The sequence below is a fragment of the Phallusia mammillata genome, chromosome 2 (genome assembly GCF_965637545.1).
Source record: "Phallusia mammillata chromosome 2, kaPhaMamm4.hap1.1, whole genome shotgun sequence".
Classification (NCBI taxonomy): Eukaryota; Metazoa; Chordata; class Ascidiacea; order Phlebobranchia; family Ascidiidae; genus Phallusia; species Phallusia mammillata.
The window spans coordinates 31,243,891-31,258,712 of NC_137253.1; the positions used below are offsets into that span (position 1 = coordinate 31,243,891).

Genomic DNA, 14,822 nt, shown 5'->3' on the forward strand with positions numbered 1-14,822 from the left:
ATTTGACTTGTTGGTTATTGCACAATTCTGAATTGATTTGCTTAATGGACAATACCGTATTTCACAAACTGATTCGTTAACATCACATCAGAATGTGTTTTCCTTTATTTTAATAATTAACATGTGCAACAAATTGGTTGTGCAAAATAGTCTTGTGTTTTAAGGTTTGAGCATGTCATATTGTTTAGCTCAGGGGTTCTTAACCAGGGGTACACACACACCGAAGGGGTACTACAACTGTTCCTAGGGCAGTGGTTCCCAACCAGGGCCCTTGGCCCCCCAAGGGGTCCACGAGCTGTGGTCCGGGGGGCCACGGGTGTAGATTCACTAGAAACACCCACTAAAAACCATTTTCTTTTTAACATTATTTCCCAATTTAATCGACTATTTCACATACTATTTGTCTATAGTGAGGTTTTTTTACAATTACAGATTCTTGTTTACGCTACTGGACCTGTTTAAATCCGAAATTAGTACCAAATTTCAACACGAGATTGCCATTTTCATTTTTAGGGGGGTCACAGGTCCCGTAGGGTTACTTAAAGAGGGTCCATGAACCCCAAAAGTTACTTTTAGGGGGCCACGGCCCACAAAAGGTTGGGAACCACTGTCCTAGGGGGTGCGAGGTTACTTGTACAAAAATTAAATTACAATGATTTTGTTATTCAAGCAATTACAGAATGGGTGCGAAAATTGGTTGGTAATTTAAATGGGATGCAACAAGTCTTTGTGTGCATGAGAATATTTTATGGTATTGAAATCAACGAAAACTTAGCAACTTGCAAGCTTTGTGGTGCGAGCATCAGCAGGGGAAAAACTCTTAGTCTTACACCACAAGTCAATGTTTGGTCAAGATTTAAGACAAAATCATTAATTGGAATCTAAAGCTTATACAAGAGTGTCAGGTGATGCCACGAACAGGCATCTGACTTTGCAAGAAGTTGAAAAATAAAGCATGCTTTGAACCATTCCATCCGTACTTGAAATGACGGAGAAGTGTTTTAATTAGTTGCTTTTGCTACTTATGAAAACATGGGCCTCATATGTTATGTAAAAGAGACTACTAGAGTTTACATTTGGCCTGCCTTGGTGGCTATTCTCATTAAGAGAATTTCCCATTGGTATCTGTACTGCATGCAAAATATTATGTTTCGACACTTTTGTACCATTTTTAACAAAAATGTCGTTTAACTGGTGTAATGTTAAACAAAAATACTAGTTGTTTCTCTCCATAACTTGTATTTTCGCTGATGTTTCGCCCACCAGATCGGTAGGGCTTCATCAGAGCAATGAATGACGAATGCAAGCAACAATCGAAAGGCACAAGAACAGCGTGATACCATGAAAAATAATTATATTATAACAAAGGCCATCCGAAAAGAGTAGCGTCCATTGCAATTGATGAAGCGGCACTAATGTCCGAAATTTGATGGATTGGTTGGGCGTCTTGGGTGGATTCCTTTTCAAACCGTTGGTACATCGAGCTGTCCCCTAGGAGCAATTGAGCCTTAAGTTTGTAATGTAGTCTATCCAAATCTGATGTGGCCATATTCTTTTTTGATGGTCCCGACTGCCTTGACATACCTTCTGACCGCTGATAGACTCGCTTCATTATAATCTCTTCTGATAATTTTCTACTTATGTACCAAACCTACATTTTTTTCAGCACACTGTACGCTGAGTTTGAAACAATTAAGACAGCTGCAGATGGTGGTGATCTGTTTCGACAGCAGGAATGCTTTGGATCTGGTAAACAGCTGATATATTTGCCACAAATAAAGAAAACATAGCAATTATTTTACTTTTACAGCATTGCCGGCTGATTGTCCAACATACAGTGGTCCTCATTCAATGGCATGTTTGAAAAGTGTTTGGGGAGCTGTTGGATGTTTACCAGAGGGCAGTGAATATCCTGATAAATTATCATCTGCTGAAGTATCCACTTTAGTCATTTTAACATATCCGTAAGAGTTTTATTTTAAACAATTGAAATTAGTTTTGTATACAATTAGTTATGTGCATTTTGACAGGAATTTGGAATCAACATTTCAGACCATTAAAACTGATGCTGACAGTGGGACTGCCTCCGAGCAACTCAAGTGTTTTGGAATAGGTACTGGTTGTGTGTAATATAGAAGTGGGATAGGGTGTTTGTCAAGTATTCTTGTTGCTTTATGTCTGGGATTTTGTTGGGGGGGGGGGGGGAATTGACCCTAAACGAGCAATTTTAAAATTGTTTGGGGGAATGTAAATGTAATCAAATTTCTTGACATGCTGGATTTTGGGATATATTTTTTCTTTTTAATCTGCTGAAGCACAGGTTTCACCAAACTTTTTTCATAGCCGGCCAAAAAACATTAAAAATTACATGCAAGTTTTTCAAACATGTGGTCCTTAAAGAGCTTTTGTGGTACTAGTATTATCTCAAAAGCTTAGTACAATCTACTACAAGTCACACTTATAATAAGAATCACATTATGCTAGGTCTATTGAAGGCATTGTACCAAATCAAGCTATCTACACAACCAGCCGAGGTATAGTCTGCTGTCGCGGTTTTAAATCCAACCACAGGCCAGAATTTTCTAGCTTGTGCCTTGCTATATGGGAATACTTTGGTGACCAGCTTAATTTAACATAATTCCTTTGATAGGCCTGGTGCATTGCAATGTATTGTACATGTATTTTTTGCTGCACTGGTTTTATATTTTTTGATTGCAGCTATGCCTACTGGCTGTCCAACATACAATGGACCTCACACTATGGCTTGCTTGAAAGTTGTTTGGGATCTGGTTGGTTGTTTGCCTGCAGGAGATGAATTTCCTGACAAACTTACAGCTGCCGAAATTACTGCATTGAATGCCCTCACATACAGGTGAGTCAAATTGTTTATTAGTTGATATGCCGAGAGAAAAGTTTAAATTGTGTAAAAATTCACTCATAGTTTGTACAGACACACCAGTTGTCTCTAGAAGCTGTGGTTAATTACTTTCTTAATATTAATCTTTTTTACATTTACATGAATACTTCTGGTTTGCTGAAAAGATAAAATTTGTTTTTGTGACTGAATCTGTTTGTTTTCAGACAATTGTTGGCACACATGACAGCAATTAAAACTGATGCGGACGCGGGAATTGACGTAAAACAGGCTGATTGTTTCGGTTCAGGTCAGTACATGGGGTCTGCGGCGAAAATGAACCACTAGATAATTTTATACCAACCCTTTTCTTGTAGCTCTTCCGGCGGATTGTCCAACATTCAGAGGCCCACATACAATTGATTGTATGAAATATGTTTGGAGCAGTATCGGTTGTTTACCAGAAGGTGATGAATACCCGGATAAGATTTCACCTTCGAGACAGGCTTACTTGTCAGTTCTCAACTATACGTAAGAGTTTTCATATCTGAAAAGCTACGAAACACTTTTGCAAGACTTTGTGTTTCATTCACAGTTCTTTGTATAATACAATGAGTGACATAAGAACTCTGGCAGATACAGATGCCACTGCACAACAAAAATGTTTTGGTCTTAGTAAGTATTTTTGTATTTTATCAATCACTAACTAAAATGAAAACTTTGTACATTATTCTGCATCACTGGCAATTTTGTTTGTATTACTTAAAATTGTTTACTAAACTATATGAACTTATTTGAAATAAATGCAGTTGAAACTGTTTATCATTTGCTTGCATGCTTTATTTTATTGGTGTGCAACCTGCGGCTCTCAGGCCAAATGCGGTTGGTTGATTAAAGGTTGTGCGGCCCACAGAAATGCTTGGATTTCAAATGTACTGTCAAACGAGTCCAATTATTCAATATTTTTGAGCAGTTTAAAGCTTTTGACACAAAAATTTCTACAACCTGACAATAATGCGGCTGGAATTAAATGTGAATTTTACTTGTAGTTGTTAACTCAAAATAGGCATATTTGGTATGCAATTATAGTAATCTAATTATAGTAATTGTATTTGGCCCCAGAGTGGCAAAGGTTGCACACCCCTGCTTTATTTGATTGCGCAGTGATCAAATCAAAACCTTATATTCAGTTTTGGCTGCTTTCAGATGATTGCACCTAATTGCATAAAAATGTCATGCAAATTAGCTAAGTGTATTCATGGTAAGTTTTTAGACTTGGCTTACTTGATTGGAAGATACCCTCTATAGCAGGGGTGGGCAAACTACGGCCAGCGGGCCGCATGCGCCCTGACAAAGGAGTTCATGCGGCTCGACAAATGTTAGTAAAGTTTGAAAGAGAAAGTTACCGAGCAATGCTTAATAATATTCTGAGCGTAGGAATAGAGTTTCAAACAATACCGGAGTGCGACTTGCCGATTCCTATACCATGAGCAGTATCAGTACTCGTAACATTCTTTGGGACTAAACACAGATACTTTTTACGTGCTTTTTCCTGTTGTTTCTACCACGTTATTTTGCAAATAGTCCCTTGACAGAATTTCTTCGTCTTTAATAACACATGTAGGCCCACGTATACCGAATAGACGATTTGCCAAATCAGCAATTTGTTACGGCGAAGAATAAAAGTAAAAGCAATTACAGCCCACTTTGCACTGTAGGCGCCAAAACTTTGGTCACTGGATCAAGTTTAGGCCGTTGCAGTAGTTTGGAAACGGACATTAAACACGGCTTTGGAATCGTTAACACAGAACCGCACAACATCTAAAGATTGATGCAAAAGCAACTTGCATTGTTTAATGTTGGCAAGGAATACATCAACAACAAAAACGTATTGAAAAAAAACGTGTTGCAATAAATGTCTGTTTATTTGAAACAATTACAATTGTTGCGTAACAAGCAATATTTATGGCTTTTGCGATCAATGACAACAAACGTATTTGTATTTAGCAGGAAAAATACGTTGATATTTTGGTTAATATACTATGCGGCCCGCCACAATTGAGAACTTTTGAATGCGGCCCTTGCACTGAAAAGTTTGCCCACCCCTGCTTTATAGTAAACCACATGCGGTGAAGTTAGACAGTATTGTTTCATAATATTTCGTTCTGTTACTAATTATTGCAACTTGTCTTGCAAACGAACAATTGTTTAAACAATTGTACCCATCAGAGCGTATGTTGACCTCTGTGGAAAAAATTTGAATGTCATGTAAGGCTAACAGCAGGGATATGGAAATAATATCGGTAGATATTAAAATGTAAGCCACCCTCGATTGTAAGCGATACGCAGATGCTTGTTATAACCGTTTGTTTTGTTGTGTAGCTCTTCCTACAACTTGTCCAAAGTACAACGGCCCTCACAGCTTGGCTTGTTTGGAAACAATATGGGGTTTGGTTGGATGTTTACCAGCAGGAAGTGAATATCCTGGCAAACGGACAAGTGCTGAAATATTTGCCTTGGAATCTCTCACATACAGGTAAAAAATTGTTGTATTTGTTGTGCAATTTTTTTTTTCTCGATGAACACCAAGATGCTGTTTTTGCGAGTAGAATCATATTGAACAGAGTTTTATGAGTTTTACAGAAGAATTGTTTGTTTGGTTTTAATTTTCTCAAAGACCATGGTAATTATGCGCTATTTCTGTCAAAAAGAAAACTGTTACTTGTGTGCATATTGATTGTAATGTTTTAATTGTCAGATTTGGGTAGTTAATACTACTTCTCTTACAATTTGTGATTTAACTTGCAAAAAAAGTAGTAATGTGTGTTTATTTTGTGTGCTGTAATGGTAGATTAGCCAACAGTGTTTGATGCAGCTGATAAAGGGTAGTAAGATGTTTTTGTTGTTGCTTTGTAGAGCGGTTTGGGGTCAGTTTGAAACCACCAAACTTGCAGCAGACGGTGGTTCTTCATTGGAACAGAAAAAGTGCTTCGGAGTTGGTAAGTAGACAGGTCTTTTGTCTTTCACATGACCTCCTAATGCGGAATCAGTGTTTTATAATTTTCTGATAGCACTAAAAGACAAATTTTGTTGGTGGGACCAGTCCAGAGGGCCCTAAAAACTAACCCCTTGTATTAGGCAAAAGAATAAGGTCCGATTTGGTCAAGAACAATATATAAATTGAGCAAATGCCATTTTTTAACCAATGCATGGTCAAATTATGACTTGTGGCCAGTTCTATTAGGATTGTATCAAAACTTTTTATATTTTTTTGCGTCTGTAACGAAACAACAAATTGTTAAACGCGGACCATTAGTGAAAAGCAGAAGCTTTTCATGTGGTACACATGTTTTTTGCCATACATAATTGAAATCAGATAAAGAATTGCAATTCAACTCACCCAAATGATCATCGTTGGTTTAGGGCGAGATTTGTGTCTTTGATATCTTTTAGAATTTCTAACCCTGCTGGTTTAAAAAATAAGCTAGCCTAGTCCAGAAGATTAGGCCAATAGCGTTGTCTCGCCATTTAAACAGGGTTTTGATAGAACACAATGGCCGATACAGTTGTCAGGTGGTACACGATCTGTATAAGGTTGAGAACCACAGTTTTATAATCAACAAAACATTAAGAATTTCAGACTGGATTAGTTTTAGCACATTAATTAACTTGAGTTTTTGTATTACATAGATGTTCCTGCTCAGTGTCCTGATTACTTTGGTCCTCTCGACGTTGACTGCATGAAAGCAATCTGGTCGAAAGTTGGTTGTATACCAGCGGGTGACAAATATCCTGACAAACTTTCAACAGCTGATTTCAATGCTTGGAACATTCTATCTTATGTGTAAGATTTTTGTGAAATATCTTTTTTAATGTGTCATCTGGCCTGAGATGAAAACTAATAACCTGCTGAAACTGCATACCATAAATATATTTGGAAACCTTTCATTTATTTTTTTCATTTTCATTTTTAGACTTTTGCTTTAGCTACGTTCATTTCATACTTTCATCGATATTGAATTCTATTCTATTCATAGTTTACTTTTGTCTGGAATTTTAGCTCTGTCTAGTCTATAACTTTGTCTTTGTTGAATTGATTTGTTTATTTGCAGTGACTTGCTGAGTATTATGAACACAACTCGAATACAGGCAGATCTTGGTAACGGACCGAAACAACTTGACTGTTTCGGAACTGGTCAGTAACATTGTGTAGATGTGTTGAGGTTATGTTGCAAAATGCGTCCTGCTGCACTATTGTAATTGTTCATCACAAAAATTTGCATATTTCTTGGATTATATTTAGACTGGCCCATATAGAACTGAAGTAGTTGTGTCAGTTTCTCATCTCTAACTATTTCTGTATGTAGCTTTACCAAACTGATGTTTAGCATATTGGTTCTCATGGTTTAGTGATAACTAACTCAAAAATAAAATTGCAGGCATTCGTATAATTCAGGAAAATTGTGTTAAAATAAATATATTTCCGATCAAAATGTTAGCTTTCGATTATCACTTCATATTTGAAGCCAAAAAAATGCTTGTTGAATATGCACTGGTGTAGAGTACAGGGGTGGCATTGACCTTTGTTTTGCAGCATAATCGCATCATTGTTCAGTTTTGCTGGTTTTAAAAGATGTTTGCAAGTAAATATAAATGCTTTTAGTCATAGTATTGATTTAACAAAGATTGCTTGAAATGGTTTCGAAACAAACAGGCTTTTTATTATGACATAAACACCAATTATAATGTTTTAATATTATTTTGCACAATAACCTCCCGCAGTCCACTGTTTTGTTGTAACTTGATGTCCTTGTTCTGTTAAGACGGTTAAGAATAAACAAAAGGATGGTCCACAGCGTTTTCCAAATGTCCTAAAACAAGTCAGTGATCATCTTTTATTATTTCTGTTTTTAGCTTTGCCCACCGGATGTGCAGTATACAATGGTCCTCATACTCAACATTGTTTGGAGGTTGTTTGGGGATTAGTTGGATGTTCACCTGCGGGTAACAAGTTTCCTGGAAAGCTTTCAAGTGCTGAAAAATCTACGTTATCTGCTCTAAAATACCCGTAAGCCTGTTTCTACCGGTTTTGTTTATAAATTTTTAGGCATGTTTTAGTTGTTTGCAGTGTTTTTATTCTTAGCTCATTGCTAGATGCTAAATGCATTTTAGTGTAAACGTTGGCTAGCCAACCTTTTTTGTTACATTCCTCCCTTTGCCAGTTTTCGAACTATTCATTCCTCCCCATAAGACGAAAAGCAACAATAACATCCCTAATGTACATACAAAATCAAAAATATTCTGTAACATTTCCAATGTAATTTTTTTTACAGTTTTTATGAAATTCCTCCCCTGAACTCATAAAATTCCTACCTAGGGAGGAATTCCTCCCCGGTTGGGAACCACTGATTTAGGCAATATGTTTGGGAACTGTTTGCATTTTTTGATAAGAGTGTGTATTTATGCATTCATATTATTTTTGTCTTGATAGGGACCTTTATGATGAAATGCTTAAAACAAAAACTGATTCTGACGCTGGCAACTTGATCCAGCAACAAAATTGCTTTGGAGCTGGTAAGACATGTGATGCCTTGTTTATTACATCTGCTCATCATTTGAAACTTTATTGCAGCACTTCCAACTACTTGTCCGTTATTCTTTGGTCCCCATACTATGGCTTGTTTAGAATCTGTTTGGGCTTCAGTTGGATGTTTACCTAATGGTACTGAGCATCCCCCAAAGCTTTCATCCACTGCTATTGCTGCTTTGAGCACTCTTACATACACGTTAGTATTGTTTGAAATATTTTGATTTACTATTGTTTAAATGCTTATTGTTTGTAGTTGACAGTAGGTGCAGTTCTTTTCTTCTCAATGATTTTTTTAAATTAAAAAGAACGACAGAAGAATAGTGTTTAATATTTCTAACTTATTAACAAATTGAAGTGATTTGGAAGCGCATATGATGAGCATAAAAACTGATGCTGACACTGGAACAGATGCTGCTCAACTTAGATGCTTTGGAATAGGTGAATGATAACAAATGCATATAACATAAAATCTATCATATTGTGCTCTGCTGTTTTGTGCTTTAGCTTTACACGTGGATTGTCCCACCTATGGTGGACCACATACTCGGGATTGTTTGAAAGTTATCTGGAGCCTGGTGGGATGTTTACCAGCAGGAAACGATTATCCTGACAAGTTGTCCACGACTGAGTTTAATATTCTTGTTGCAATGGACTACAGGTGGGTAAATTGGTTTATTGATCTGTGTAGAAACATTAGGATATTATGAGACTATGGATTTTCAGTTGTTTATTGGTCAGACTCCCAATGTTGAGATTGGGAATACTAAATGATATTCATTGCTGTTTTTCTGTCCAATTTCACTGTTCTGTGTTTAACACATTCAGGCGAGAAGGTATATAGCAGATTCTCACATTTGACTCTGTTTTTCTCTAGATCTGTTTATGCTGAAATGGACAAAATAAAAAGAGATGCGGATGGTGGTGATTTAATTCAACAACAGAACTGCTTCGGAATTGGTAAGTTCCTAATATTGTAAATTTAAAGTTAGTTGAGGTTAGCCACTTATTAAAAACATTCTTGCAGCTCTACCGGCTGATTGCCCAACTTACAATGGTCCTCACTCTCTTGCCTGTTTGAAAACTGTTTGGGCCGCTGTTGGGTGTTTACCAGCGGGCAGTGAATATCCTGACAAGTTAACATCTGCAGAACAAGCAACATTAGCTGGGTTAACTTATCCGTAAGTACTGAGGATTTGTCTCTTACAGCCATTGCATAGGCCAAATTGGCGAATACTGTATATGTTTATGCACTAGCAATATTGGAAATAAAATGTTTTTGTACCTTGGCTCATACGCAGTGTGATTTGATTTTGGAACAAACCACTTGATTTCATTGTTACAAAAGTGTGCCCAAAAATCAATGACTGTGAGCAGGTTTTTTTTAAGGTTTGGTTTGGGTGACCGCTAAGTAGTTTTAAGAGACCACAAGTGTTTCATTTATATACCAAATAATAGCCATATTTGCTTAAACGAATTATTTATTAGGCTACTGGCAGTTTTGGGAAACCGCTGGAGAAATTTGGGTGACCGTTTCGGTCTCCAATTTTTTTTTTAGTATTGATGTATTAGCATTTATTTTCAACATTATAAAGGTACAAGCATTACAAAACAAGCACAAGTCCAAAAAAATGCTGCAAAATTGTTTTTGCCCCTTTTTATGGACAAGTTCTTGTTTGTAAAAATAATTGGTTCTTGGTGACAAAGTTTTGCCTGGTCATTGGGTTCCTGGTGTCAGCATTTCAAATTTAATATGTTGGACCTAGAAGTTCAATTATATGTATGAAATGTATTTTAAGTGATTTGGAGGCAGAGATGACAAAAATAAAAACAGATGCTGACTCTGGATCTGCTCCGGACCAGCTCAAGTGTTTTGGAAAAAGTAAATATTTTTTAGGCACATGTGAATTTTTGTTCAGTAGTATTTTGTATTTGGCATCTGTGGATATTTTGTTTGTTACTCTTATATGATAATACTCTTGCATCAGCATTCAAATGTCATACTTTGGGCTGGAATTATAATCCTAAATAAGTGTAAACAATGTGTAAGCTGCAGACAGTGCACACTGTTTTGACTTATAAGGTCTTATCAGTGCAGCTGGTGACAAGACATGCTTTTGACTGCGATTATTTTTGAAAATCCCTCAAAACTGCAAGTACAATGTGTGGTTTGACAATAAACATAGATGTGTGAACACTAGCTTTGTTTGTTCATTGGAAATTTGTTGAAAAAATTTCAAACTTTAAAGTGTTTATATTGTCACTGTACATATCAAATTATGTTGTGATCTTCCTTCATGCAGGTTTACCCACTGATTGTCCAACATACTTTGGACCACATTCCGATTCATGTTTAAGGAAAATATGGGACTTGGTTGGTTGCTTGCCTTTAGGAACTAAGTTTCCTGACAAACTGTCTACTACAGCACGAGCAGTTCTTGCAGCAAAAGATTATGTGTGAGTAGACTGTATATTAGTGAGTCAGAGCCTGAGTACTCTGTGGCAAGCATTTTTGATGCTCAGTGCTCACTCAAGCAGTCGTTTGAATTAAGCCAAGCATTAGATAAAAAAGTTATTCTAAACTAACTTTAAAACTAAAGAATTACTGCGAAGCTATTCCATGATTTGACTCGTTGGTTATTGCACAATTCCAAATTGGTTTGCCTGATGGACAATACCGTATTTCAAAACTGATTCGTTAACATAACATATAATGTGTTTTCCTTTATTTTAATAATTAACATGTGCAACAAATTGGTTGTGCAAGATAGTCTTGTGTTTTAAGGTTGGGGTGTGTCATATTGTGTAGCTCAGGGGTTCTTAACCAGGGGTACACACACACCGAAGGGGTACGACAACTGTTCCTAGGGGGTGCGAGGTTACTTGTATAAAAATTAAATTGCAACGGTTTTGGTATTTAAGCAATTACGATCTGCGGAAAGTGGTTGGTAATTGAAAAGGGATGCAGCAAGGAAAAAGGTTAAGAACCACTGTTAGCTGCTAAACTTTAGCATCATATGATTCATGTAAGTCTTTGTGTGCATGAGAATATTTTATGGTATTAATATCAACGAAAGCTTAGCCACTTGCAAGCTTTGTGGTGCGAGCATCAGCAGGGGGAAAAACTCTTCGCCTTACACCACAAGTCAATGTTTGGCCAAGATTTAAGATAAAATCAAGACTTGGAATCTAAAGCTTATACAAAGAGTGTGAGGAGATACCACGAACAGGCATCTGACTTTGCAAGAAGTTTTAAAATAAAGCATGCTTTGAACCATTTCATCCGTACTTGAAATGATGGAGAAGTGTTTTAATTAATTGCTTTTGCTCCTTATGAAAACATGGGCCTCATATGTTATGTAAAAGAGACTACTAGAGTTTACATTTGGCCTGACTTGGTGGCTATTCTCATTAAGAGAATTTCCCATTGGTATCTGTACTACATGCAAAATATTATTTTTCCACACTTATGTACCAAACGTATATTTTTTTCAGCACACTGTACGCTGAGTTTGAAACAATTAAGACAGCTGCAGATGGTGGTGATCTGTTTCGACAGCAGGAATGCTTTGGATCTGGTAAACAACTGATAAATTTGATACAAATACCGAAAACATAGCAATCATTTTGCTTTTACAGCTTTGCCAGCCGATTGTCCACTATATAGTGGTCCTCATTCAATGGCGTGTTTGAAAAGTGTTTGGGGAGCTGTTGGATGTTTACCAGAGGGCAGTGAATATCCTGATAAATTATCATCTGCTGAAGTATCCACTTTAGTCATTTTAACATATCCGTAAGAGTTTTATTTTAAACAATTGAAATTAGTTTTGTATACAATTAGTTGTGTGCATTTTGACAGGAATTTGGAATCTACATTTCAGACCATTAAAACTGATGCTGACAGTGGGACTGCTTCCGAGCAACTCAAGTGTTTTGGAATAGGTACTGGTTGTGTGTAATATAGAAGTAAGATAGGGTGTTTGTCAAGTAGTCTTGTTGCTGTAGGTCAGGGATTTTGTAGGGGGGAAATTGACCCTAAACGAGCAATTTTAAAATTCTTTGGGGGAATGTTAATGTAATCAAAGTTTTTAACATGCTAGATTTTGGGGTATATTTTATCTTTTTAATCTGCTGAAGCACAGGTTTCACCAAACTTTTTTCATAGCCGGCCAAAAAACATTAAAAATTACATGCAAGTTTTTTAAACATGTGGTCCTTGAAGAGCTTTTGTGGTACTAGCATTATCTCAAGAGCTTAGTACAATCTACTACAAGTCACACTTATAATAAGAATCACATTATGCTAGGTCTATTGAAGACATTGTACCAAATCAAGCTATCTACACAACCAGCCGAGGTATAGTCTGCTGTCGCGGTTTTAAATCCAACCACAGGCCAGAATTTTCTAGCTTGTGCCATGCTATGTGGGAATGCTTTGGGGGGGCAGCTTAATTTAATAAGACTCATTTGATAGGCCTGGTGCATTGCAATGTATTGTACATGTATTTTTTGCTGCACTGGTTTTATATTTTTTTGATTGCAGCTATGCCTACTGGCTGTCCAACCTACAATGGACCTCACACTATGGCTTGCTTGAAAGTTGTTTGGGACCTGGTTGGTTGTTTGCCTGCAGGAGATGAATTTCCTGACAAACTTACAGCTGCCGAAATTAATGCATTGAATGCCCTCACATACAGGTGGGGCAAATTGTGTATTAGTTGATATGCCTAGAGAAAAATTTCAATTGTGCAAAAGTTTATTCCTACTATGCAAAGACAGACAAAATTTCACTGCAAGATTAAAAACAGTTTTGATTGTATGATTAACCACTTTTTCAATCCTTAAGGAAGGATTTAAGGAAGGCCAGTATTCTAAAAAATCCAGCCGCTGCAACATTCCATGCTGGGCAGGTGGCTGCAAACACCATTTAAAACAGTGTTAACTTTAGATAAAATAGCCCAGACCTCAGAACAGGACTTCTTCATTACAAAACCTTTACAGTGTTATTTTCATTATATAAGCTGTTGCTGCAGGTCTTAATATCAACTACTTGAAATGACGGTACAAAAATACAATTGCCACAATTTGTTTGAGATTTCTTCGCGGTATTGCTGTATTGATAGTCAATCTAATTGTTTTCAGACAATTGTTGGCACACATGACAGCAATTAAAACTGATGCGGACGCAGGAATTGACGCTAAACAAGCTGACTGCTTCGGTTCAGGTCAGTACATGGGGTCTGTGGCTAAAATGAACCACTGGACTATTTTATACAAACTCTTTTCTTGTAGCTCTTCCATCGGATTGTCCAACATTCAGAGGCCCACATACAATTGATTGCTTGAAATATGTTTGGAATGATGTTGGTTGTTTACCAGAAGGTGACGAATATCCAGATAAGATTTCACCTTCGAGACAGGCTTACTTGTCAGTTCTCAACTATACGTAAGAGTTTTCATATCTGAAAAGCTACGAAACACTTTTGCAAGACTTTGTGTTTCATTCACAGTGCTTTGTATGCTACAATGAGTGACATAAGAACTCTGGCAGATACAGATGCCACTGCACAACAAAAATGTTTTGGTCTTAGTAAGTATTTTTGTATTTTATCAACACTAACTAAAATGAAAACTTTGTACATTATTCTGCATCACTGGCAATTTTGTTTGTATTACTTAAAATTGTTTACTAAACTATATGAACTTATTTGAAATAAATGGAGTTGAAACTGTTTATCATTTGCTTGCATGCTTTATTTCATTGGTGTGCAACCTGCGGCTCTCAGGCCAAATGCGGCCTGTTAATTAAAGGTTGTGCAGCCCACAGAAATGCTTGGATTTCAAATGTACTGTCAAACGAGTCCAATTATTCAATATTTTTCAGCAGTTTAAAGCTTTTGAAACAAAAATTTCTACAACCTGACAATAATGCGGCTGGAATTAAATGTGAATTTTACTTGTAGTTGTTAACTCAAAATAGGCATATTTGGTATGCAACAAAGTAAAATCACCTGGTGTTATACAAAGGTGTCGTCTGCGATCTAATTATAGTAATTGTATTTGGCCCCAGAGTGGCAAAGGTTGCACACCCCTGCTTTATTTGACTGCACAGTGATCAAATCAAAACCATATATTCAGTTTTGGCTGCTTTCAGATGATTGCACCTAATTGCATAAAAATGTCATGTAAATTAGCTAAGTGTATTCATGGTAAGTTTTTGGACTTGGCTTACTTGATTGTAAGCTACCCTCTATAGTAAACCACATGCGGTGAAGTTAGACAGTATTGTTTCATAATATTTCATTCTGTAACTAAATATTGCAACTTGTCTTGCAAACGAACAATTGTTTAAACAATTGTACCCATCAGAGTGTATGTTGAC

The 14,822-nt window shown here is 36.7% G+C and overlaps 1 protein-coding gene across 1 annotated transcript in view; it reads left to right on the plus strand.

Moving 5' to 3' along the window:
- Positions 1 to 14,822, plus strand: part of LOC145213302 (uncharacterized) — a 70,629-nt gene that overhangs the window by 31,210 nt on the left and 24,597 nt on the right. Inside the window, exons 37-63 of the mRNA XM_080081529.1 lie at positions 1,667 to 1,749; positions 1,811 to 1,964; positions 2,031 to 2,113; positions 2,719 to 2,872; positions 3,082 to 3,164; positions 3,232 to 3,385; positions 3,450 to 3,529; positions 5,237 to 5,390; positions 5,771 to 5,853; positions 6,545 to 6,698; positions 6,967 to 7,049; positions 7,769 to 7,922; positions 8,346 to 8,428; positions 8,487 to 8,640; positions 8,800 to 8,882; positions 8,949 to 9,102; positions 9,319 to 9,401; positions 9,469 to 9,622; positions 10,241 to 10,323; positions 10,745 to 10,898; positions 11,937 to 12,019; positions 12,081 to 12,234; positions 12,301 to 12,383; positions 12,984 to 13,137; positions 13,583 to 13,665; positions 13,733 to 13,886; positions 13,951 to 14,030. Of these exons, the coding sequence (XP_079937655.1) occupies positions 1,667 to 1,749; positions 1,811 to 1,964; positions 2,031 to 2,113; positions 2,719 to 2,872; positions 3,082 to 3,164; positions 3,232 to 3,385; positions 3,450 to 3,529; positions 5,237 to 5,390; positions 5,771 to 5,853; positions 6,545 to 6,698; positions 6,967 to 7,049; positions 7,769 to 7,922; positions 8,346 to 8,428; positions 8,487 to 8,640; positions 8,800 to 8,882; positions 8,949 to 9,102; positions 9,319 to 9,401; positions 9,469 to 9,622; positions 10,241 to 10,323; positions 10,745 to 10,898; positions 11,937 to 12,019; positions 12,081 to 12,234; positions 12,301 to 12,383; positions 12,984 to 13,137; positions 13,583 to 13,665; positions 13,733 to 13,886; positions 13,951 to 14,030 (3,158 nt within the window). The remainder of the gene's footprint in view (positions 1 to 1,666; positions 1,750 to 1,810; positions 1,965 to 2,030; positions 2,114 to 2,718; positions 2,873 to 3,081; positions 3,165 to 3,231; positions 3,386 to 3,449; positions 3,530 to 5,236; positions 5,391 to 5,770; positions 5,854 to 6,544; positions 6,699 to 6,966; positions 7,050 to 7,768; positions 7,923 to 8,345; positions 8,429 to 8,486; positions 8,641 to 8,799; positions 8,883 to 8,948; positions 9,103 to 9,318; positions 9,402 to 9,468; positions 9,623 to 10,240; positions 10,324 to 10,744; positions 10,899 to 11,936; positions 12,020 to 12,080; positions 12,235 to 12,300; positions 12,384 to 12,983; positions 13,138 to 13,582; positions 13,666 to 13,732; positions 13,887 to 13,950; positions 14,031 to 14,822) is intronic.